This window comes from Oncorhynchus tshawytscha, linkage group LG13 (assembly GCF_018296145.1).
Source record: "Oncorhynchus tshawytscha isolate Ot180627B linkage group LG13, Otsh_v2.0, whole genome shotgun sequence".
NCBI classification, from domain to species: Eukaryota; Metazoa; Chordata; class Actinopteri; order Salmoniformes; family Salmonidae; genus Oncorhynchus; species Oncorhynchus tshawytscha.
The window spans coordinates 2,624,042-2,651,438 of NC_056441.1; the positions used below are offsets into that span (position 1 = coordinate 2,624,042).

At 45.9% G+C, this 27,397-nt stretch overlaps 1 protein-coding gene across 1 annotated transcript in view; it reads right to left on the reverse strand.

The window, feature by feature from the left end:
- Positions 1-27,397, reverse strand: part of LOC112220687 (CUB and sushi domain-containing protein 2-like) — a 927,456-nt gene that overhangs the window by 55,822 nt on the left and 844,237 nt on the right. The window contains 3 exon segments of the mRNA XM_042295064.1: positions 1-66; positions 685-873; positions 20,126-20,299. The exon segment at positions 1-66 is cut by the window's left edge and continues 108 nt beyond it. Of these exon segments, the coding sequence (XP_042150998.1) occupies positions 1-66; positions 685-873; positions 20,126-20,299 (429 nt within the window).

Genomic DNA, 27,397 nt, shown 5'->3' on the forward strand with positions numbered 1-27,397 from the left:
CCACCGTCCGACGGTCACCGGAGATCTGGGCGTAAGGGGGCATGCTGGGACGGTCGCACAACACCACTAACCAATCACAGGAGAGGAGAGAGAGAAATTGACCAATCAGAAGAGAACATAGAAAGATTCTGACCAATGTTACAATTTCTGTGTGGACATTTCCTATTTTCTAGTAAATATACCTGGTTTACCTGTTCTACCTGAACAAGCCTAGTAAATATACCTGGTTTACCTGTTCTTCCAGTGTGTGTGTGTGTTAATGGTGTGTGTGTGTTAATGGTGTGTGTGTGTTAATGGTGTGTGTGTGTTAATGGTGTGTGTGTGTTAATGGTGTGTGTGTGTTAATGGTGTGTGTGTGTTAATGGTGTGTGTGTGTTAATGGTGTGTGTGTGTTAATGGTGTGTGTGTGTTAATGGTGTGTGTGTGTGTAATGGTGTGTGTGTGTTAATGGTGTGTGTGTGTTAATGGTGTGTGTGTGTTAATGGTGTGTGTGTGTGTTAATATCACATTGTGTGTGTGTGTTAATGGTGTGTGTGTGTTAATGGTGTGTGTGTGTTAATGGTGTGTGTGTGTTAATGGTGTGTGTGTGTTAATGGTGTGTGTGTGTTAATGGTGTGTGTGTGTTAATGGTGTGTGTGTGTTAATGGTGTGTGTGTGTTAATGGTGTGTGTGTCTGGTACTCACACAGACACTTGGGCAGTGTTCTGTCCCAGGTGCCGTCTCCCTGGCAGGACAGAGTGCTGGTTCCCAGTAGGTAGTAACCAGGGTTACAGCGGTAGGACACGGCGGTCTGGAAGCTGTAACGACCAGGGCCTTCAGACGTCACCTGTCTGACGCTGTCCTCCACATGACCGGGATCTGTGCAGTTCACAACTAGAGGACAGAGGGAGGGGGTTAGAGGGAAGGGGTTAGAGGGAGGGGGTCAGAGGGAAGGGGTCAGAAGGAGGGGTCAGAGGGAAGGGGTCAGAGGGAGGGGGTTAGAGGGAAGGGGTTAGAGGGAGGGGGTCAGAGGGAAGGGGTCAGAAGGAGGGGGTCAGAGGGAAGGGGTCAGAGGGAGGGGGTTAGAGGGAAGGGGTTAGAGGGAGGGGGTCAGAGGGAAGGGGTCAGAAGGAGGGGGTCAGAGGGAGGGGTTAGAGGGAAAGGGTCAGAGGGAGGGGGTCAGAGGGAAGGGGTCAGAAGGAGGGGGTCAGAGGGAAGGGGTCAGAGGGAGGGGGTCAGAGGGAGGGGGTTAGAGGGAAAGGGTCAGAGGGAGGGGGTCAGAGGGAAGGGGTCAGAAGGAGGGGGTCAGAGGGAAGGGGTCAGAGGGAAGGGGTCAGAGGGAGGGGGTCAGAGGGAAGGGGTCAGAAGGAGGGGGTCAGAGGGAAGGGGTCAGAGGGAAGGGGTCAGAAGGAGGGGGTCAGAGGGAAGGGGTCAGAGTGAGGGGGTTAGAGGGAGGGGGTCAGAGGGAAGGGGTCAGAGGGAGGGGTTTAGAGGGAAAGGGTCAGAGGGAGGGGGTCAGAGGGAAGGGGTCAGAGGGAGGGGGTCAGAGGGAGCGGGTCAGATAGGAGGAGCTTTAAGAAGAGCTAATGTGTGTGTATACAAGCTGGAACACACACACACACTTCAACATACTGTACATATGGGCTGTACATATGGCTGTACATATGGGCTGTATGAGGCAGGGAAGCTGTTTACACCTTTCACTGGGAGGAAATTAGCCACCATCCATCCATTCATCCATCCATTCATCAATCCATCCATCCATCCTTTCATTCATCCACCCATCCATTCTCCTCCCAAAACACCCATCCATCCATTCATCCATCATCCTTTCTCCTCCCACAACACCCATCCATCCATCAACCCATCCATCCATCAATCCTTTCTCCTCCCAAAACACCCACCCATCCATCAATCCTTTCTCCTCCCAAAACTCCCATCCATCCATTCATCAAACCTTTCTCCTCCCAAAACACCCACCCATCCATCAATCCTTTCTCCTCCCAAAACTCCCATCCATCCATTCATCCATACTTTCTCCTCCCAAAACACCCATCCATTCATCCATCCATACATTCATCCATCCATTCACCCACCCATCCATCCATTCATCCATCCATCCATCCATTCATCCATCCATCCATCCATTCACCCCCCCATCCATCCATCCATCCATCCATTCATCCTTCCATCCATCCATCCATCCATCCATTCATTCATTCATCCATCCATTCATCCATCCATCATCCATTCATCCATCCATCCATTCATCCATCCATCCATTCATCCATCCATTCATCCATCCATCCATCCATCCATCCATTCATCCATCATCCTTTCTCCTCCCAAAACACCCATCCATCCATCAATCAATCCATCCATCAATCCTTTCTCCTCCCAAAACACCCATCCATTCATCCATCCATCCATTCATCCATCCATACATTCATCCATCCATTCATCCATCCATCCATCCATCCATCCATCCATCCATTCATCCATCCATTCATTCATCCATCCATTCATCCATCCATACATTCATCCATCCACCCATCCATCCATTCATCCATCCATTCATCCATCCATACATCCATCCATTCATCCATCCATACATTCATCCATCCATCCATTCATCCATCCATCCATCCATCCATCCACCCATCCATCCATTAATCTATCCATCCATTCATCCATCAATCCTTTCTCCTCCCAAAACACCCATCCATCCATCAATCCTTTCTCCTCCCAAAACACCCATCCATCCATCCATACATACATTCATCCATCCATACACCCATCCATCCATCCATCCATCCATCCATCCTTCCTTCCTTCCATCCATCCTTCCATCCATCCATCCATCCATCCATCCATCCATCCATCCATCCATCCATTCACCTACCTACCCACCCACCCACCCACCCACCCACCCACCCCCACCCATCCATCCATCCATCCATCCATCCATCAATCCTTTCTCCTCCCAAAACACCCATCCATTCACCCACCCACCCAACCATCTATCCATCGATCCATCCATCCATCCATCCATCAATCCTTTCTCCTCCCAAAACACCCATCCATCCACCCATCAATCCATTCATCCATCCATCCCATTCATCCATCCATCCATTCATTAATCCATCCATCCATCCATCCATCCATCCATCCATCCCATTCATCCATCCATCCATTCATTAATCCATCCATCCATCCATTCATTAATCCATCCATCCATCCATCACAAACACAGGAAACAAATAGTGGGTTCATCAGAAGGCTGCTTCCTGCTGGCCCCTGTAGCACTGGGAAAAGATGATGGAGAAGAGGAAGGTATGGAGGGAGAGAGAGAGAGAGATGGATGGCAAGAACACAGCACCTCTGGGAAACACAAACACTGTTGTCAGTTTAACACCGGAGGGAGAGATTGATGGATCATGAGAGAACACAGGACCACTGAGAACGACAGACACCAGACAGAGGAATGGAGGAAGGGAGGAGGGGGGAGGGAGGGATGGAGGGATAGGCAGAGAGACAGAGTGGAGAGGAGGAGAGGCTAGAGAGAGTGGAGAGGAGGAGAGGAGAGGATGAGGGAGAGTGGAGAGGAGGAGAGGGTAGAGACAGGGGGAGAGGAGGAGAGGAGAGGGTATAGACAGGGGGAGAGAGGAGGAGAGGAGAGGGTAGAGACAGGGTGGAGAGGGGGAGAGGAGAGGGTAGAGACAGGGTGGAGAGGAGGAGAGGGTAGAGACATGGAGAGGAGGGGGTAGACAGGGTGGAGAGGAGGAGAGGAGGAGAGGAGGGGGTAGACAGGGTGGAGAGGAGTAAGAGGAGGAGAGGAGAGGGTATAGACAGGGGGAGACGAGACGAGGAGAGGAGGAGAGGAGGGGGTAGAGACAGGATGAAGAGGAGGAAAGGAGAGGGTAGAGACAGAGGGGAGAGGAGGAGAGGGAGAGACAGGGGAGAGGAGGAGAGGAGGGGTAGAGACAAGGGGAGAGGAGGAGAGGGTAGAGACAGGGGGAGAGGAGAAGAGGAGGGGTAGAGACAGGGGAGAGGAGGAGAGGAGGGGGGTAGAGATAGGGGAGAGGAGGAGAAGAGGGGTAGAGACAGAGGGGAGAGGAGGAGAGGGGAGAGACAGGGAGAGGAGGAGAGGAGGGGTAGAGACAGGGGGAGAGGAGGAGAAGAGGGGGTAGAGACAGAGGAGGAGAGGAGGGGGTAGAGACAGAGGAGGAGATGAGGGGGAGAGGAGGAGAGGAGGGGTAGAGACAGGGGGAGAGGAGGAGAGGAGGGGGTAGAGATAGAGTGGAGAGGAGGAGAGGAGGGGGTAGAGACAGAGGGGAGAGGAGGAGAGGAGGGGGTAGAGATAGGGTGGAGAGGAGGAGAGGAGGGGGCAGAGGAGGGGGAGAGGAGGAGAGGAGGGGGTAGAGATAGGGCGGAGAGGAGGAGAGGAGGGGAGGAGAGGGTATAGACAGAGAAGGAGAGGGTAGAGACAGGGTGGAGAGGAGGAGAGGAGGGGTAGAGACAGGGGGAGAGGAGAAGAGGAGGGTTAGAGACAGGGTGGAGAGGAGGAGAGGGTAGAGACATGGAGAGGAGGAGAGGAGGGGGTAGACAGGGTGGAGAGGAGGAGAGGAGGAGAGGAGAGGGTATAGACAGAGAAGGAGAGGGTAGAGACAGGGTGGAGAGGAGGAGAGGAGGAGAGGAGAGGGTATAGACAGAGAAGGAGAGGGTAGAGACAGAGGGGAGAGGAGGAGAGGAGGGGTAGAGACAGAGGGGAGAGGAGGGGGTAGAGATAGGGTGGAGAGGAGGAGAGGAGGAGAGGTATGGTGGGTGTCTGAGGGTGACAGCTGTGTGACTTCACTGTCTGGACGGGAGTATGTGGTGCTGGGGTTTGGTGTGGCATTAATGAGTTCAATATTCACGTGGAGAAGTTCACAGACCCACTCCAAATGGCTTTCGAAGCCACCATCGACTCAGTGGGTTTTGTCCAACACATCTTACGCAATGCAACAATCAAACCCTGGATCCCCAGCTTCCAATTGGCTCATTCATTCCCCCTTCCTGTCCCCTACAACTATTCCCCAGGTCGTTGTCGTAAATGAGCAGTTCTCAGTTAATTTACCTGGTGAGGATTAAATAAAATGTTCTGTAAAATACACGTTTTCCCTTTACTATCGCTCATCTTATTCTGTTTGCTTCCGTAAATCCCAGCTCTGTGGAGCAAACGGTTTAACGTTGTCCCATGGACAGATACTCCAATCTCCGCTGTGGATCTTTGTAGCTCCTTCAGGTTTATCTTTGGTCTCTTTGCTGCCTCTCTGATTAATGCCCTCCTTGCCTGGTCTGTGAGTGTTGGTGGGCGGCCCTCTCTGATTAATGCCCTCCTTGTCTGGTCTGTGAGTTTTGGTGGGCGGCCCTCTCTGATTAATGCCCTCCTTGCCTGGTCTGTGAGTGTTGGTGGACGGCCCTCTCTGATTAATTCCCTCTTTGCCTGGTCTGTGAGTTTTGGTGGGCGGCCCTCTCTGATTAATGCCCTCCTTGTCTGGTCTGTGAGTTTTGGTGGACGGCCCTCTCTGATTAATGCCCTCCTTGCCTGGTCTGTGAGTGTTGGTGGACGGCCCTCTCTGATTAATTCCCTCTTTGCCTGGTCTGTGAGTTTTGGTGGGCGGCCCTCTCTGATTAATGCCCTCCTTGCCTGGTCTGTGAGTGTTGGTGGGCGACCCTCTCTGATTAATGCCCTCCTTGCCTGGTCTGTGAGTTTTGGTGGGCGGCCCTCTCTGATTAATGCCCTCCTTGCCTGGTCTGTGAGTGTTAGTGGGCGACCCTCTCTGATTAATGCCCTCCTTGCCTGGTCTGTGAGTTTTGTTGGGCGGCCCTCTCTGATTAATGCCCTCCTTGCCTGGTCTGTGAGTGTTAGTGGGCGACCCTCTCTGATTAATGCCCTCCTTGCCTGGTCTGTGAGTGTTGGTGGGCGACCCTCTCTGATTAATGCCCTCCTTGCCTGGTCTGTGAGTTTTGGTGGGCGCCCCTCTCTGATTAATGCCCTCCTTGCCTGGTCTGTGAGTGTTAGTGGGCGACCCTCTCTGATTAATGCCCTCCTTGCCTGGTCTGTGAGTTTTGTTGGGCGGCCCTCTCTGATTAATGCCCTCCTTGCCTGGTCTGTGAGTGTTAGTGGGCGACCCTCTCTGATTAATGCCCTCCTTGCCTGGTCTGGGAGTTTTAGTGGGCGGCCCTCTCTGATTAATGCCCTCCTTGCCTGGTCTGTGAGTTTTGTTGGGCGGCCCTCTCTGATTAATGCCCTCCTTGTCTGGTCTGTGAGTGTTGGTGGACGGCCCTCTCTTGGCAGGTTTGTTGTGGTGCCATATTCTTTCCATTTTTTAATAATGGATTTAATGGTGCTCCGTGGGTTGTTCAAAGTTTCTGATATTGTTTTATAACCCAACCCTGATCTGTACTTCTCCACAACTTTGTCCCTGACCTGTTTGGCTCCTTGGTCTTTATAGTGCCGCTTGCTTGGTGGTGTTGCAGACTCTGGGGCCTTTCAGAACAGGTGTATACAGTATCACAAAAGTGAGTACACCCCTCACATTTTTGTAAATATTTGAGTATATCTTTTCATGTGACAACGCTGAAGAAATGACACTTTGCTACAATGTAAAGTAGTGAGTGTTCAGCTTGTATAACAGTGTACATTTGCTGTCCCCTCAAAATAACTCAACACACAGCCATTAATGTCTAAACCGCTGGAAACAAAAGTGAGTACACCCCTAAGTGAAAATGTCCAAATTGGGCCCAAAGTGTCAATATTTTGTGTGGCCACCATCATTTTCCAGCACTGCCTTAACCCTCTTGGGCATGAAGTTCACCAGAGCTTCACAGGTTGCCACTGGAGTCCTCTTACACTCCTCCATGACGACATCACGGAGCTGGTGGATGTGAGAGACCTTGCACTCCTCCACCTTCCGTTTGAGAATGCCCCACAGATGCTCAATAGGGTTTAGGTCTGGAGACATGCTTGGCCAGTCCATCACCTTTACCCTCAGCTTATTTAGCAAGGCAGTGGTCGTCTTGGAGGTGTGTTTGGGGTCGTTATCATGTTGGAATAATGCCCTGCGGCCCAGTCTCCGAAGGGAGGGGATCATGCTCTGCCTCAGTATGACACAGTACATGTTGGCATTCATGTTTCCCTCAATGAACTGCTCCCCAGTACCGGCAGTACTCATGCAGCCCCAGACCATGACACTCCCACCACCATGCTTGACTGTAGGCAAGACACACTTGTCTTTGTACTCCTCATCTGGTTGCCGCCACACACGCTTGACACCATCTGAACCAAATAAGTTTATCTTGGTCTCATCAGACCACAGGACATGGTTCCAGTAATCCATGTCCTTAGTCTGCTTGTCTTCAGCAAACTGTTTGTGGGATTTCTTGTGCATCAACTTTAGAAGAGGCTTCCTTTTGGAAGACCGGCGTATGGTCTGAGCACAGACATTTTCACTTAGGGATGTACTCACTTGAGCTTGATGAGCTTGGAGGGTACTATGGTGTTTAATGCTGAGCTATAGTCAATGAACATAGGTATTCCTCTTGCCCAGATGGGATTGGTTTCCATTCCTGATGAACTCATTCACTGTGTCTGTGTTACAACTGGAATATATCCCAGTCCATGATCAAAACAATATTTAAGCATGGGATTCCAATTGGTCAGACCAGTTCCTGCACATTTATCCCAATCACACCAGAAGTAGTTAACCATGAAACATACAAACCTTTCTTCTTCCTTGAAGAGTTCTGTATTCCTGTCTGTACGATGCACTGAGAACCCAGTTGGCTGTATTGATGGGGACAGTATATCCGGAGATACTCTGTTTCACGGAATCATGAGTTACATGTTACAGTCCCTGATGTCTCTCTGGAAAGAGATCCCTGAGCCCTGAGCCTATTTTATTTATTTATTGTCCAGACTGAACATTTGCGATATATATAATATACTCCACTCCGAAGCGGTGGATTGTGTGCTGAGTCGGACTAGAAGCCCACTTCTTCTCTACCATCTGCATCTTGAAGCAGCTTCTAGTTCAATTAGGATCCAATTCGGGAAAGTCGTATTTCTGGTTGTAACGCTTGTTGTTACACTGATATCCAAAAGTTTCCATATTATCCCAACTCCAGTAGAAAGAGTCAAGGATCTATTTGGGAAATATATATAAGGAAATAAATAGGCCATGGTGGCGAAGTAATTACAATATATCAATTAAACACTGGAATGGTAGATCGGCAGAAGATGAATGTGCAGGTAGAGATACTGAGGTGCAAAGGAGCAAAATAAATAAATACCAGTATGGGGATGAGGTAGGTAGAGGTAGGTAGATAGATGGGCTGTTTACAGATAGGCTATGTACAGGTGCAGTGATCTGTAAACTGCTCTGACAGCTGGTGCTTAGTGAGGGAGATGTGAGTCTCCAGTGTTCAATGGTAATTTTGGCAACTATGTCTGTGTTTTCTATACCTGTTCACTCCTTTCCCTGTAGACTTTACAGACGCTTGGCTGCTTCTAATTTATTGTACCCTGCACGCACAGCACGTGGAAATCCAGGTCTCTGGCAGATTTTGGAACTGTCGATCTGCGGCCAAGAACGTCTGGTCCCTTGGCTTTTTTGGGGCCTTGACGGAGACATGGATCATAGTCTGAGAGTATCTGGTTGTCACGGCGCACACACATAATTTATTTTTCCCTCCTTGCCTCTTTTGACCTCACCCTTACCCACAATCTCCTCCCACAATCTCCTCCAACAATCATAAGTAATTAATAATTTGTAATAATTATAGGATAGAAGTGATTAATGGGAGTGAGAGAGAGAGATTGTGACGGATCATAAGGACCGAGTGGTTATGGTTGGAGGAAAGCGAGACAGAAAATGCAAGTAGTGATCAGAGACCTAGGGTTGCAGTGAGATCAATAAGGAGAGCCACTAGTAAAGACGAGGTCATTGCTCTGTGAGTTGGAGGGGATTGTGATCATGAACAATAAATTAGAAGGGTTGCAGCAAAAAATGGAGGAACACGAAACTTCTGGCGTCAAAAACGACATCCCTTTTTTCCAAAACAGTTGAGCGTCTCTGACCAACTGTCTCCCCAACTTTCTCAGAACGATCTTCTTGACTCTAACCAGAGCTTCAATACGGGTCACACCACCGCTCTTCTCTGTGTCATTGAGGCATTGAGGCACTCCAAACAGTCAAGCAGTTGACTCTCTCTCCTCTGTTCTCATCCTCCTAGATCTATCTGCTACTTCGACACTGTGAACCGTCAGATTCTCTTCTCTCAGGGCTGGGCGTCTCAGGTTCTGCACACTTTTGGATTGCATCCTAGCTGACAGGTCACTCCTACCAGGTGATGTGGAGAGGATCTGTGAGATGTGTTCTCATGTGGTGTTGCTACCATGCTGTGTTGTCATGTGTCACTGCCATGTTATTTGGTGTCTTAGGTCACTCTTTATGTACTGTTGTGGTTGTCTCTCTTGTCGTGACGTGTGTTTTGTCCTATATTTTTATTTTTAATCCCAGCCCCCGTCCCTGCAGGCGGCCCTTTGCCTTTTGGTAGGCCATGATTGTAAATAAGAATTTGTTAAGAAGAACTGACTTGCCTAGTTAAACAAATGTTATATAAAACATTTAAAAAGCTGGTGCTCTCATGCATGCTTCAGTGTTGCTTGCCTCAAAGAGTGCATAGAAGGCATTTAGTCTGGTAGAGTCGCGTCACTGGGCAGCTCATGGCTGGGTTTCCCTTTGTAATCCATGATAGTTTGCAAGCCCTGCCACGAGTGTCAGAACTGGTGTAGATTCCATCTTAGTCCTGTAGTAATGTTTGCCTGTTTGATTGCTTGTTGGAGGTCATAACGGGGATTTCTTATAAGTGTCCAGATTAATGTTCCATCTTGAAAGTAGCAGATCTACCCTTTAGCTCAGTGTGGATGTTGCCTGTATTCCATGGCTTCTGGTTGGGATATGTGCGTAAGGTCACTGTGGGGACAATGTCAGTGATGCACTTATTGATGAAGCCAGTGACTGATCTGGTAAACTCCTCAATGCCATCGGATGAATCCCGGAACATATTCCAGTCTGTGCTAGCAAAACAGTCCTGTAGTTTAGCATCTGCGTCATCTGAACATTTCCATATTGAGCGAGACTGGTACTTCCTGATTTAGTTTTTGCTTGTAAGCAGGAATCTGGAGGATAGAGTTACGGTCAGATTCACCAAATGGGTGGTGAGGGATTGCTTGGTATGCATCTCTGTGTGTGGAGTAAAGGTGGACTAGAGTATTGAAATGCACATGTGAAATGAGGTAAAACGGATTTAAGTTGAAAAGGTTTATAGTCCCTGGACACTAGGAACGCTGCTTCTGAATAACAATTGTCTTGTTTTCTTATGGCCTTATACAGCTCGTTGAGTGTGGTCTTAGTGCCAGCATCGGTCTGTGGTGGTAAATAGACAGCTATGAAAAATAGAGATATACTCTCTTTGTAAATAGTGTGGTCAATACCTTATCATGGCGTACTCTACCTCAGCAAAACCTTGGGACTGTTACCGGAGGCAGATGTTCTATCTTGACGATGGACCTAAAACCAGATGTACGTCCATGTCGTCGTTCAGCCATGACTCGGTGAAAGATAAGATATGTCACGTTCTGACCATAGTTCTTTTATGTTTTCTTTGTTTTAGTGTAGGTCAGGAAGTGAGCTGAGTGGGCATTCTATGTTGTGTGTCTAGTTTTCCCATTTCTATATTTGGCCTGATATGGTTCTCAATCAGAGGCAGGTGTTAGTCATTGTCTCTGATTGGGAACCATATTTAGGTAGCCTGTTTTGTGTTGGGTTTTATGGGTGGTTGTCTTCTGTCTTTGTGTCTAGGCACCAGATAGGACTGTTTTGGTATTTTGTAGTGTTCATGTTTATGGTCTTTATTAAACACGCTGCCCTTTGGTCCTCTCCTTCGTCCACAGAAGAAAGGCGCTATAAGATATTACATTTGTCCCCTTGGTAGGATGGTCTCAAACGGAGCTCATCCCGTCTATTCCTTAACCCTCCTGTTGTGTTCGTTTCATGTTAATTCATTCTGTGTTCCCGGTCTAAAATGACCGCCCCATTATAGCTGATTATAAATCCATTATAATATATATATATTATCACCTAATGTTGTGTTAGATACTTTTATCAACTTCAGTTCTTGTGAACATTACAAGTTTTGAACTTCAATGTATTTATGTCCTGTAGACCTCATTAACCTGACCTCATACAACTATTAATGTCCTGTAGACCTCATTGACCTGACCTCATACAACTATTAATGTCCTGTAGGCCTCATTAACCTGACCTCATACAACTATTAATGTCCTGTAGACCTCATTGACCTGACCTCATACAACTATTAATGTCCTGTAGACCTCATTGACCTGACCTCATACAACTATTAATGTCCTGTAGGCCTCATTAACCTGAGCTCATACAACTATTAATGTCCTGTAGACCTCATTAACCTGACCTCATACAACTATTTATGTCCTGTAGGCCTCATTGACCTGACCTCATACAACTATTAATGTCCTGTAGGCCTCATTAACCTGACCTCATACAACTATTAATGTCCTGTAGACCTCATTAACCTGACCTCATACAACTATTAATGTCCTGTAGACCTCATTGACCTGACCTCATACAACTATTAATGTCCTGTAGGCCTCATTAACCTGACCTCATACAACTATTTATGTCCTGTAGGCCTCATTGACCTGACCTCATACAACTATTAATGTCCTGTAGACCTCATTAACCTGACCTCATACAACTATTTATGTCCTGTAGGCCTCATTAACCTGACCTCATACAACTATTAATGTCCTGTAGACCTCATTAACCTGACCTCATACAACTATTAATGTCCTGTAGACCTCATTAACCTGAGCTCATACAACTATTAATGTCCTGTAGGCCTCATTAACCTGAGCTCATACAACTATTAATGTCCTGTAGACCTCATTAACCTGACCTCATACAACTATTAATGTCCTGTAGACCTCATTGACCTGAGCTGATACAACTATTTATGGCCTGTAGGCCTCATTGACCTGACCTCATACAACTATTTATGGCCTGTAGGCCTCATTGACCTGAGCTCATACAACTATTTATGTCCTGTAGGCCTCATTGACCTGAGCTCATACAACTATTTATGGCCTGTAGGCTTGATTGACAACTCGTTTTTGAGTTTTAAAAAAGCATAATGGATTATTTTGACTACAACAAATACTCAGATGAAACATATTGTGCTATTTATCACAGACTACTTCCTCCTCTAATGCATCGTCACTGTCAGTTGTCTGGCCTCTCTCCTCCTCACCAGTGTCATGATCAAAGATATGATCAAGAGCCTCACATACAGTATATTGTTTGGTCATTTTACCTTTATTTAACTAGGCAAGTCAGTTAAGAACAAATTCTTATTTTCAATGACGGCATGGAACAGTGGGTTAACTGCCTTGTTCATGGGCAGAACGACAGATTTGTACCTTGTCAGCTTGGGGATATGAACTTTCAACCTTTCGGTTACTAGCCCAACGCTCTAACCACTAGGCTACCCTGCCGCCCCAGCAGAATGAATCGTGAGCAAGGCCTCAAAAAAGCTTTATATACCAGAGCTGTGAGAAAGTTCTATATATTATTGAAACAATATTGCGATTGTTTGTGAGAATGCCAAAAGGTGTGGTCCCTGTCGGGGAAAGATTCTATTGTTGAAAGGTTGCCGTGGGGGTTGCCATGGAAGTCAAGAAGGGGAGTGAGTGTGTGTGTGTGTGTGTGTGTGTGTGTGTGTGTGTGTGTGTGTGTGTGTGTGTGTGTGTGTGTGTGTGTGTGTGTGTGTGTGTGTGTGTGTGTGTGTGTGTGTGTGTGTGTGTGTGCTCAAACACACATGCATGTGGGGGTCTGGAATAGGAAGTATGTCCATCTGATGAATGGGCATGTGCCTGAACACAATTTTATAGACTAATTGTAGTCTCACCCATTAATTTCTAATGACTGGTCATTTTTTAACCGTTAACAACACAGGTGTACAAAAGTTAAATAAAACACCCAAAATGAAATGAAAATCATCAAAATATATTTTGTTTGTTCAGATGCCCCGTGTGGACAAAGTCATGAAACCTGATGACGATCAGATTAAATGAACTACACTTTTTCAGAGAGAAAACTTGTAAATCGGTCCAATTCGACCTTGAACACAGCAGGAGGGTTAACCTCTGCACGATGGCCAGTAGAACAGATGGTAGAGGTATCCCACCCGGATCTGCGAATGATGTTTGTTCCGGAAGCAGCACTAAATCTTTCTCCTTGCTCTAATAGAACTGTTATGTGACTGCTAAATGCCTGTGTATAATATTAATGAACTCCTTTAAAAGCCTTTAAAAGCTTCTTCACTTCCATGCAAGAAACCCGGCCAAAACAGCTACATCATCCTCAAATACCCTACACAACACTAAATCACCCACAAATAGCTGGCATAATGTTCTTATATATATATATATATATATTTTTTTTTTAAACGCTGACCTTTAGCGCATATAATTTACAACCTGAGGTGGTAATCATCATTTATATACTCTATACATGTCACTGTTTAGCATAAACTAGCATAAGGCTTCACATTCACTACATATTGTCTAGGGGGTGTCCTATGAGCAAGGGGCTGGGGTAACGGTGATATTTGTAAAAACTTATCGAGAGAGAGAGAGAGAGAGAGAGAGATAGGCAGAAGTGATTAATCTCATCCCTGGGTGTCTCCCCAGAACATCGCCCACCTAGTTAGCTTGGAATACCATGCTATTGTTTGAGGAGAGTGCAGAATTTTGAACATGAAAAGTTATTAATAAACAAATTAGGCACATTTGGGCAGTCTATACAATGGTTCATTATGGCCTTTCTCTTGCATTTAAAAAATGGTACAAAAAAACGTGTTTTTCTTTGTTTTATCTTTTACCAGATCAATTGTGTTATATTCTCCTACATTCATTTCACATTTCAAAAGTGTTTACTTTCAAATGGCCCCAAAAATCTGCATATCCTTGTTAGGGATTTCCTCCTCTTCTTCTGAAGAGGAGAGGCGAAAAGGATCGAAGGACCAATATGCGGTGTGGTAAGTGTCCATGGTTCTTTTAATACGAAATAGTACACATGAACACTACAAAACAAATACAAAAACAATAAACATGGAAAACATAAACAGCCTTAGCTGGTGCAAAACACAGAGACAGAAACAATCACCCACGAAACACTCAAATAATATGGCTGCCTAAATATGGTTCCCAATCAGAGACAACGATAAGCACCTGCCTCTGATTGGGAACCACTCCAGGCAGCCATAGACTATTCTAGACAACCCCACTAACCACAATCCCATGACCTACAAAAACCTTAAGACAAAACACACCACATAAAATAACCCATGTCACACCCTGGCCTGACCAAAATAATAAAGAAAACACAAAATACTAAGACCAGGGCTTGACAATCCTTCAGGGCCTGAGCTACAGACTGTAAGATTTGGGTGTCATTTTAGGAGAGTTGAAAAACAAAGGGGTGACTCCTAAACAGGTTTTAAGGGCTTTATTGACATGGGAAACATATGTTAAGGGCTTTATTGACATGGGAAACGTATGTTAAGGGCTTTATTTGACATGGGAAACGTATGTTAAGGGCTTTATTTGACATGGGAAACGTATGTTAAGGGCTTTATTTGACATGGGAAACGTATGTTAAGGGCTTTATTTGACATGGGAAACGTATGTTAAGGGCTTTATTTGACATGGGAAACGTATGTTAAGGGCTTTATTTGACATGGGAAACGTATGTTTACATTGCCAATAAAGCAAGTGAAATAGATAATAAACAAAAGTGAAATAAACAATAAAAATCAACAGTAAACATTACTCTGACAAAAGTTCGGACGCTGGCCTTCTAGGCAGAGTTCCTCTGTCCAGTCTCAACGTCAACAGTGAAGAGGCGACTCCCAGGATGCTGGCCTTCTAGGCAGAGTTCCTCTGTCCAGTCTCAACGTCAACAGTGAAGAGGCGACTCCTGGATGCTGGCCTTCTAGGCAGAGTTCCTCTGTCCAGTCTCAACGTCAACAGTGAAGAGGCGACTCCGGGACGCTGGCCTTCTAGGCAGAGTTCCTCTGTCCAGTCTCAACGTCAACAGTGAAGAGGCGACTCCGGGATGCTGGCCTTCTAGGCAGAGTTCCTCTGTCCAGTCTCAACGTCAACAGTGAAGAGGCGACTCCGGGATGCTGGCCTTCTAGGCAGAGTTCCTCTGTCCAGTCTCAACGTCAACAGTGAAGAGGCGACTCCTGGATGCTGGCCTTCTAGGCAGAGTTCCTCTGTCCAGTCTCAATGTCAACAGTGAAGAAGCGACTCCCAGGATGCTGGCCTTCTAGGCAGAGTTCCTCTGTCCAGTCTCAACGTCAACAGTGAAGAGGCGACTCCCGGGATGCTGGCCTTCTAGGCAGAGTTCCTCTGTCCAGTCTCAACGTCAACAGTGAAGAGGCGACTCCCAGGATGCTTGCCTTCTAGGCAGAGTTCCTCTGTCCAGTCTCAACGTCAACAGTGAAGAGGCGACTCCTGGACGCTGGCCTTCTAGGCAGAGTTCCTCTGTCCAGTCTCAACGTCAACAGTGAAGAGGCGACTCCCAGGATGCTTGCCTTCTAGGCAGAGTTCCTCTGTCCAGTCTCAACGTCAACAGTGAAGAGGCGACTCCTGGACGCTGGCCTTCTAGGCAGAGTTCCTCTGTCCAGTCTCAACGTCAACAGTGAAGAGGCGACTCCTGAATGCTGGCCTTCTAGGCAGAGTTCCTCTGTCCAGTCTCAACGTCAACAGTGAAGAGGCGACTCCCAGGATGCTGGCCTTCTAGGCAGAGTTCCTCTGTCCAGTCTCAACGTCAACAGTGAAGAGGCGACTCCCGGGATGCTGGCCTTCTAGGCAGAGTTCCTCTGTCCAGTCTCAACGAACAGTGATGAGGCGACTCCTGGATGCTGGCCTTCTAGGCAGAGTTCCTCTGTCCAGTCTCAACGTCAACAGTGAAGAGGCAACTCCTGGATGCTTGCCTTCTAGGCAGAGTTCCTCTGTCCAGTCTCAACGTCAACAGTGAAGAGGTGACTCCGGGATGCTGGCCTTCTAGGCAGAGTTCCTCTGTCCAGTCTCAACGAACAGTGAAGAGGCGACTCCTGGATGCTGGCCTTCTAGGCAGAGTTCCTCTGTCCAGTCTCAACGTCAACAGTGAAGAGGCGACTCCCGGGATGCTGGCCTTCTAGGCAGAGTTCCTCTGTCTAGTGTCTGTGTTCTTTTGCCCATCTTAATATTTTCATTTTATTGGCCAGACTGAGATATGGCTTTTTCTTTGCAACTATGTCTATAACTTCCATAGAACACAGAGATAGCCTATAGGTCTATAACTTCCATAGAACTCAGAGATAGCCTATAGGTCTATAACTTCCATAGAACTCAGAGATAGCCTATAGACCTATATCTTCCATAGAACTCAGAGATAAATGATAGGTCTATATCTTCCATAGAACTCAGAGATAGCCTATAGGTCTATAACTTCCATAGTACTCAGAGATAGCCTATAGGTCTATAACTTCCATAGAACTCAGAGATAGCCTATAGGTCAATGTGGCAGTAGGTCTATAACTTCCATAGAACTCAGAGATAAACGATAGGTCTATAACTTCCATAGATCTCAGAGATAGCCTATATGTCTATAACTTCCATAGTACTCAGAGATCGCCTTTGGGTTTATAACTTCCATAGAACTCAGAGATAGCCTATAGGTCAATGTGGCAGTAGGTCTATAACTGCTAAATGTCAACAAAGTCAAAATAGGCTGCATAAAGCCAACAAATGAAAATGGGTTATTTCATGAATATCTCCCCTTGCTGTGATGGGATATTTATCAAATAAACAATCAAAATGGCATACAAATCACACAATGAAACATTAACAATGCTAGAATTGGTAAGATACAGCTGTGCCATTCTGGAGAGAGACTGGCCTATATTTTCACCTCTCCCCTTCTTCCTGTCTCAACATTTGAATTTATACTCAAGCCACATTATCTTCAAACATAGATGTTTTTTAACTGACAGCCGCAACTCAGTAATCAGCTAGGCCTGTTGTCACTCTGCTGCCCAAGCAAGCCGACGAGCTTGTGATATGAAACAATACACAGCTATTTTTTTTAAAAATAAGCTAATGATCCTTGATTCCTCTGTGGTTAAATCATGTTGATTTTGAAGGATTTCATGTACACAGATCAAATAATAAAGGGAACACTTAAACAACACAATGTAACTCCAAGTCAATCACACTTCTGTGAAATCAAACTGCCCACTTAGGAAGCAACACTGATTGACAATACATTTCACATGCTGTTGTGCAAATGGAATAGACAACAGGTGGAAATTATAGGCAATTAGCAAGACACCCCAATAAAGGAGTGGTTCTGCAGGTGGTGACCACAGACCACTTCTCAGTTCCTATGCTTCCTGGCTGATGTTTTGGTCACTTTTGAATGCTGGCGGTGCTTTCACTCTAGTGGTAGCATGAGACGGAGTCCACAACCCACACAAGTGGTTCAGGTAGTGCAGCTCATCCAGGATGGCACATCAATGCGAGCTGTGGCAAGAAGGTTTGCTATGTCTGTCAGCGTAGTGTCCAGAGCATGGAGGCGCTACCAGGAGACAGGCCAGTACATCAGGAGACGTGGAGGAGGCCGTAGGAGGGAAACAACCCAGCAGCAGGACCGCTACCTCCGCCTTTGTGCAAGGAGGAGCAGGAGGAGCACTGCCAGAGCCCTGCAAAATGACCTCCAGCAGGCCACAAATGTGCATGTGTCTGCTCAAACGGTCAGAAACAGACTCCATCAGGGTGGTATGAGGGCCCGACGTCCACAGGTGGGGGTTGTGCTTACAGCCCAACACCGTGCAGGACGTTTGGCATTTCCCAGAGAACACCAAGATTGGCAAATTCGCCACTGGCGCCCTGTGCTCTTCACAGATGAAAGCAGGTTCACACTGAGCACATGTGACAGACGTGACAGAGTCTGGAGACGCCGTGGAGAACGTTCTGCTGCCTGCAACATCCTCCAGCATGACCGGTTTGGCGGTGGGTCAGTCATGGTGTGGGGTGGCATTTCTTTGGGAGGCCGCACAGCCCTCCATGTACTCGCCAGAGGTAGGTTGGCCCTGGGTTCTTCCTAATGCAAGACAATGCTTGACCTCATGTGGCTGGAGTGTGTCAACAGTTCCTGCAAGAGGAAGGCATTGATGCTATGGACTGGCCCGCCCGTTAACCAGACCTGAATCCAATTGAGCACATCTGGGACATCATGTCTCGCTCCCATCCACCAACGCCATGTTGCACCACAGACTGTCCAGGAGTTGGCGGATTCTTTAGTCCAGGTCTGGGAGGAGATCCCTCAGGAGACCATCCGTCACCTCATCAGGTACGGAGGTCATACAGGCACGTGGAGGCCACAAACATTACTGAGCCTCATTTTGACTTGTTTTAAGGACATTACATCAAAGTTGGATCAGCCTGTAGTGTGGTTTTCCACTTAAATTTTGAGTGTGACTCCAAATCCAGACCTCCATGGGTTGATAAATTTGATTTCCAATGATAATATTTGTGTGATTTTGTTGTCAGCACATTCAACTATGTAAAGAAAAAAGTAGTTAATAAGAATATTTCATTCATTCAGATCTAGGATGTGTTATTTTAGTGTTCCCTTTATTTTGGTGTTATCCCAGGGGTTCTGTCTAGAATGGTGTTATCCCAGGGGTTCTGTCTAGAATGGTATTATCCCAGGGGTTCTGTCTAGAATGGTGTTATCCCAGGGGTTCTGTCTAGAATGGTGTTATCCCAAGGGTTCTGTCTAGAATGGTGTTATCCCAGGGGTTCTGTCTAGAATGGTGTTATCCCAGGGGTTCTGTCTAGAATGGTGTTATCCCAGGGGTTCTGTCTAGAATGGTGTTATCCCAAGGGTTCTGTCTAGAATGGTGTTATCCCAGGGGTTCTGTCTAGAATGGTGTTATCCCAGGGGTTCTGTCTAGAATGGTGTTATCCCAGGGGTTCTGTCTAGAATGGTGTTATCCCAAGGGTTCTGTCTAGAATGGTGTTATCCCAGGGGTTCTGTCTAGAATGGTGTTATCCCAGGGGTTCTGTCTAGAATGGTGTTATCCCAGGGGTTCTGTCTAGAAAGGTGTTATCCCAGGGGTTCTGTCTAGAATGGTGTTATCCCAGGGGTTCTGTCTAGAATGGTGTTATCCCAGGGGTTCTGTCTAGAATGGTGTTATCCCAGGGGTTCTGTCTAGAATGGTGTTATCCCAGGGGTTCTGTCTAGAATGGTGTTATCCCAGGGGTTCTGTCTAGAATGGTGTTATCCCAGGTGTTCTCTCTAAATGTTTGAAAGTGCTGTTTTATTGACTGGTTCATTACAGGAGTTGGGTGTTGTGTTCAGATGAATTACCGTAATATAAACGTGATTTCTGTGTCTCTGAGCACAGTGGGTGGACGGCCTAATGGATTCAGCACCTAATGCGTATGGGTCCTGTACATTTCTCTAATGGCCGGTAAACTCTAATCTTACTGGTCACGTTATCTGGGACAAATCCTGAATCGCACACATCCACTCCCATTGAAAAACTGGTACAAAATACCCACACACACACACATACACAGCTACACACACAGCTACACACAAACATATACACAAACATACACACACACACATACACAACTACGCACACACACATACACAGCTACACACACAACTACACACAAACATACACACACACATACACAACTACACAACTACACACACACACACACACACACACACACACACACAAAGCTACACAACTACACATACATACACACATACACAACTACACAACTACACACACACACACACACACACACACACAAAGCTACACAACTACACACACACACACACACACACACACATACACAGCTACACAATAAACACATACACAGCTACACACACACACACACACACACACACACACACTTCTCGGCCCCCAGACTTACTTTTACACTTGGGCAGGGTGTTGCTCCACTGTCCGTTGGACTGGCAGAGAGACTCCACCACCCCCTGCAGGATGTACCCAGAGTGGCACAGGAAGTGCACCACGCTGTTCAGGTTGAACTGTGTTCCCTGGGTAACGCCAAAGGTAGGGTTGCCCGGGTGACCGCATGTGATTGCTACGGACATAAATAAGACACAAATATCCATCACTATCAATGAACCTGAAATCAACTGTCAACACGAGCCAAAAACACATACATTATAGGACGACCGAAGACTACAAGCCCCCTGTAGGACGACCCAAGACTACAAGCCCCCTATAGGACGACCCAAGACTACAAGCCCCCTATAGGACGACCCAAGACTACAAGCCCCCGATAGGACGACCCAAGACTACAAGCCCCTATAGGACGACCCAAGACGACAAGCCGCTGTAGGACGACCCAAGACTACAAGCCACCTATAGGGCGACCCAAGACTACAAGCCCCGTATAGGACGACCAAAGACTACAAGCCACCTATAAGACGACCCAAGACTACAAGCCACCTATAGGGCGACCCAAGACTACAGAGCCCCTATAGGACGACCCAAGACAACAGAGCCCCTATAGGGCGACCCAAGACTACAAGCCCCCCTATAGGACGACCCAAGACTACAAGCCCCCTATAGGACGACCCAAAACTACAAGCCCCTAAAGGACGACCCAAGACTACAAGCCCCCTATAGGACGACCCAAGACTACAAGCCCCCTATAGGACGACCCAAGACTACAAGCCCCCTATAGGACGACCCAAGACTACAAGCCCCCTATAGGACGACCCAAGACTACAAGCCCCTATAGGACGACCCAAGACGACAAGCCGCTGTAGGACGACCCAAAACTACAAGCCCCTAAAGGACGACCCAAGACTACAAGCCCCCTATAGGACGACCCAAAACTACAAGCCCCTAAAGGACGACCCAAGACTACAAGCCCCCTATAGGACAACCCAAGACTACAAGCCCCAACCCAAGACTACAAGCCCCCTATAGGAAGACCCAAGACTACAAGCCCCCTATAGGACGACCCAAGACTACAAGCCCCTATAGAACGACCCAAGACTACAAGCCACCTATAGAACGACCCAAGACTACAAGCCCCTATAGGACGACCCAAGACTACAAGCCCCTATAGGACGACCCAAGACTACAAGCCCCCTATAGGACGACCCAAGACTACAAGCCCCTATAGGACGACCCAAGACCACATTTACCTCAAAGCCACTATCTCTGGGTACTGTTTAACCCATATCATAGCCACTATCTCTGGGTACTGTTTAACCCATATCATAGCCACTATCTCTGGGTACTGTTTAACCCATATCATAGCCACTATCTCTGGGTACTGTTTAACCCATATCATAGCCACTATCTCTGGGTACTGTTTAACCCATATCATAGCCACTATCTCTGGGTACTGTTTAACCCATATCATAGCCACTATCTCTGGGTACTGTTTAACCCATATCATAGCCACTATCTCTGGGTACTGTTTAACCCATATCATAGCCACTATCTCTGGGTACTGTTTAACCCATATCATAACATCTATCTCTGGGTACTGTTTAACCCATATCATAGCCACTATCTCTGGGTACTGTTTAACCCATATCATAGCCACTATCTCTGGGTACTGTTTAACCCATATCATAGCCACTATCTCTGGGCACTGTTTAACCCATATCTTAGCCACTATTTCTGTGTACTGTTTAACCCATATCATAGCCACTATCTCTGGGTACTGTTTAACCCATATCATAGCAACCATCTCTGGGTACCATATCATAGCCACTATCTCTGGGTACTGTTTAACCCATATCATACCCACTATCTCTGGGTACTGTTTAACCCATATCATAGCTACTATCTCTGGGTACTGTTTAACCCATATCATAGCCACTATCTCTGGGTACTGTTTAACCCATATCATAGCCACTATCTCTGGGTACTGTTTAACCCATATCTTAGCCACTATTTCTGTGTACTGTTTAACCCATATCATAGCCACTATCTCTGGGTACTGTTTAACCCATATCATAGCAACCATCTCTGGGTACCATATCATAGCCACTATCTCTGGGTACTGTTTAACCCATATCATAGCAACTATCTCTGGGTACCATATCATAGCCACTATCTCTGGGTACTGTTTAACCCATATCATAGCCACTATCTCTGGGTACTGTTTAACCCATATCATAGCAACTATCTCTGGGTACCATATCATAGCCACTATCTCTGGGTACTGTTTAACCCATATCATAGCCCCTATCTCTGGGTACTGTTTAACCCATATCATAGCCACTATCTCTGGGCACTGTTTAACCCATATCATAGCCACCATCTCTGGGTACCATATCATAGCCACTATCTCTGGGTACTGTTTAACCCATATCATAGCCACTATCTCTGGGAACTGTTTAACCCATATCATAGCCACTATCTCTGGGTACTGTTTAACCCATATCATAGCCACTATCTCTGGGTACTGTTTAACCCATATCATAGCCACTATCTCTGGGTACTGTTTAACCCATATCATAGCCACTATCTCTGGGTACCATATCATAGCCACTATCTCTGGGTACTGTTTAACCCATATCATAGCAACCATCTCTGGGTACCATATCATAGCCACTATCTCTGGGTACTGTTTAACCCATATCATAGCCACTATCTCTGGGTACTGTTTAACCCATATCATAGCCACTATCCCTGGGTACTGTTTAACCCATATAGCCACTATCTCTTGGTACCATATCATAGCCACTATCTCTGGGTACTGTTTAACCCATATCATAGCAACCATCTCTGGGTACCATATCATAGCCACTATCTCTGGGTACTGTTTAACCCATATCATAGCCACTATCTCTGGGTACTGTTTAACCCATATCATAGCCACTATTTCTGTGTACTGTTTAACCCATATCATAGCCACTATCTCTGGGTACTGTTTAACCCAAATCATAGCCACTATCTCTGGGTACTGTTTAACCCATATCATAGCCACTATCTCTGGGTACTGTTTAACCCATATCATAGCCACTATCTCTGGGTACCATATCATAGCCACTATCTCTGGGTACTGTTTAACCCATATCATAGCCACTATCTCTGGGTACTGTTTAACCCATATCATAGCCACTATCCCTGGGTACTGTTTAACCCATATCATAGCCACTATCTCTGGGTACTGTTTAACCCATATCATAGCCACTATCTCTGGGTACTGTTTAACCCATATCATAGCCACTATCTCTGGGTACTGTTTAACCCATATCATAGCCACTATCTCTGGGTACTGTTTAACCCATATCATAGCCACTATCTCTGGGTACTGTTTAACCCATATCATAGCCACTATCTCTGGGTACTGTTTAACCCATATCATAGCCACTATCTCTGGGTACTGTTTAACCCATATCTTAGCCACTATTTCTGTGTACTGTTTAACCCATATCATAGCAACTATCTCTGGGTACTGTTTAACCCATATCATAGCAACCATCTCTGGGTACCATATCATAGCCACTATCTCTGGGTACTGTTTAACCCATATCATAGCCACTATCTCTGGGTACTGTTTAACCCATATCATAGCCACTATCTCTGGGTACTGTTTAACCCATATCATAGCCACTATCTCTGGGTACTGTTTAACCCATATCATAGCCACTATCTCTGGGTACTGTTTAACCCATATCTTAGCCACTATTTCTGTGTACTGTTTAACCCATATCATAGCCACTATCTCTGGGTACTGTTTAACCCATATCATAGCAACCATCTCTGGGTACCATATCATAGCCACTATCTCTGGGTACTGTTTAACCCATATCATAGCAACTATCTCTGGGTACCATATCATAGCCACTATCTCTGGGTACTGTTTAACCCATATCATAGCCACTATCTCTGGGTACTGTTTAACCCATATCATAGCAACTATCTCTGGGTACTGTTTAACCCATATCATAGCCACTATCTCTGGGTACCATATCATAGCCACTATCTCTGGGTACTGTTTAACCCATATCATAGCAACCATCTCTGGGTACCATATCATAGCCACTATCTCTGGGTACTGTTTAACCCATATCATAGCCACTATCTCTGGGTACTGTTTAACCCATATCATAGCCACTATCTCTGGGTACTGTTTAACCCATATCATAGCCACTATCTCTGGGTACTGTTTAACCCATATCATAGCCACTATCCCTGGGTACTGTTTAACCCATATCATAGCCACTATCTCTGGGTACCATATCATAGCCACTATCTCTGGGTACTGTTTAACCCATATCATAGCAACCATCTCTGGGTACCATATCATAGCCACTATCTCTGGGTACTGTTTAACCCATATCATAGCCACTATCTCTGGGTACTGTTTAACCCATATCATAGCCACTATTTATGTGTACTGTTTAACCCATATCATAGCCACTATCTCTGGGTACTGTTTAACCCATATCATAGCCACTATCTCTGGGTACTGTTTAACCCATATCATAGCCACTATCTTTGGGTACTGTTTAACCCATATCATAGCCACTATCTCTGGGTACTGTTTAACCCATATCATAGCCACTATCTCTGGGTACTGTTTAACCCATATCATAGCCACTATCTCTGGGTACTGTTTAACCCATATCATAGCCACTATCTCTGGGTACCATACCATAGCCACTATCTCTGGGTACTGTTTAACCCATATCATAGCAACCATCTCTGGGTACCATATCATAGCCACTATCTCTGGGTACTGTTTAACCCATATCATAGCCACTATCTCTGGGTACTGTTTAACCCATATCATAGCCACTATCTCTGGGTATGGTTTAACCCAAATCATAGCCACTATCTCTGGGTACTGTTTAACCCATATCATAGCCACTATCTCTGGGTACTGTTTAACCCATATCATAGCAACCATCTCTGGGTACCATATCATAGCCACTATCTCTGGGTACTGTTTAACCCATATCATAGCCACTATCTCTGGGTACTGTTTAACCCAAATCATAGCCACTATCTCTGGGTACTGTTTAACCCATATCATAGCCACTATCTCTGGGTACTGTTTAACCCATATCATAGCCACTATCTCTGGGTACCATATCATAGCCACTATCTCTGGGTACTGTTTAACCCATATCATAGCCACTATCTCTGGGTACTGTTTAACCCATATCATAGCCACTATCCCTGGGTACTGTTTAACCCATATCATAGCCACTATCTCTGGGTACTGTTTAACCCATATCATAGCCACTATCTCTGGGTACTGTTTAACCCATATCATAGCCACTATCTCTGGGTACTGTTTAACCCATATCATAGCCACTATCTCTGGGTACTGTTTAACCCATATCATAGCCACTATCTCTGGGTACTGTTTAACCCATATCATAGCAACCATCTCTGGGTACCATATCATAGCCACTATCTCTGGGTACTGTTTAACCCATATCATAGCCACTATCTCTGGGTACTGTTTAACCCATATCATAGCCACTATCTCTGGGTATGGTTTAACCCAAATCATAGCCACTATCTCTGGGTACTGTTTAACCCATATCATAGCCACTATCTCTGGGTACTGTTTAACCCATATCATAGCAACCATCTCTGGGTACCATATCATAGCCACTATCTCTGGGTACTGTTTAACCCATATCATAGCCACTATCTCTGGGTACTGTTTAACCCAAATCATAGCCACTATCTCTGGGTACTGTTTAACCCATATCATAGCCACTATCTCTGGGTACTGTTTAACCCATATCATAGCCACTATCTCTGGGTACCATATCATAGCCACTATCTCTGGGTACTGTTTAACCCATATCATAGCCACTATCTCTGGGTACTGTTTAACCCATATCATAGCCACTATCCCTGGGTACTGTTTAACCCATATCATAGCCACTATCTCTGGGTACTGTTTAACCCATATCATAGCCACTATCTCTGGGTACTGTTTAACCCATATCATAGCCACTATCTCTGGGTACTGTTTAACCCATATCATAGCCACTATCTCTGGGTACTGTTTAACCCATATCATAGCCACTATCTCTGGGTACTGTTTAACCCATATCATAGCCACTATCTCTGGGTACTGTTTAACCCATATCATAGCCACTATCTCTGGGTACTGTTTAACCCATATCTTAGCCACTATTTCTGTGTACTGTTTAACCCATATCATAGCCACTATCTCTGGGTACTGTTTAACCCATATCATAGCAACCATCTCTGGGTACCATATCATAGCCACTATCTCTGGGTACTGTTTAACCCATATCATAGCCACTATCTCTGGGTACTGTTTAACCCATATCATAGCCACTATCTCTGGGTACTGTTTAACCCATATCATAGCCACTATCTCTGGGTACTGTTTAACCCATATCATAGCCACTATCTCTGGGTACTGTTTAACCCATATCTTAGCCACTATTTCTGTGTACTGTTTAACCCATATCATAGCCACTATCTCTGGGTACTGTTTAACCCATATCATAGCAACCATCTCTGGGTACCATATCATAGCCACTATCTCTGGGTACTGTTTAACCCATATCATAGCAACTATCTCTGGGTACCATATCATAGCCACTATCTCTGGGTACTGTTTAACCCATATCATAGCCACTATCTCTGGGTACTGTTTAACCCATATCATAGCAACTATCTCTGGGTACTGTTTAACCCATATCATAGCCACTATCTCTGGGTACCATATCATAGCCACTATCTCTGGGTACTGTTTAACCCATATCATAGCAACCATCTCTGGGTACCATATCATAGCCACTATCTCTGGGTACTGTTTAACCCATATCATAGCCACTATCTCTGGGTACTGTTTAACCCATATCATAGCCACTATCTCTGGGTACTGTTTAACCCATATCATAGCCACTATCTCTGGGTACTGTTTAACCAATATCATAGCCACTATCCCTGGGTACTGTTTAACCCATATCATAGCCACTATCTCTGGGTACCATATCATAGCCACTATCTCTGGGTACTGTTTAACCCATATCATAGCAACCATCTCTGGGTACCATATCATAGCCACTATCTCTGGGTACTGTTTAACCCATATCATAGCCACTATCTCTGGGTACTGTTTAACCCATATCATAGCCACTATTTCTGTGTACTGTTTAACCCATATCATAGCCACTATCTCTGGGTACTGTTTAACCCATAT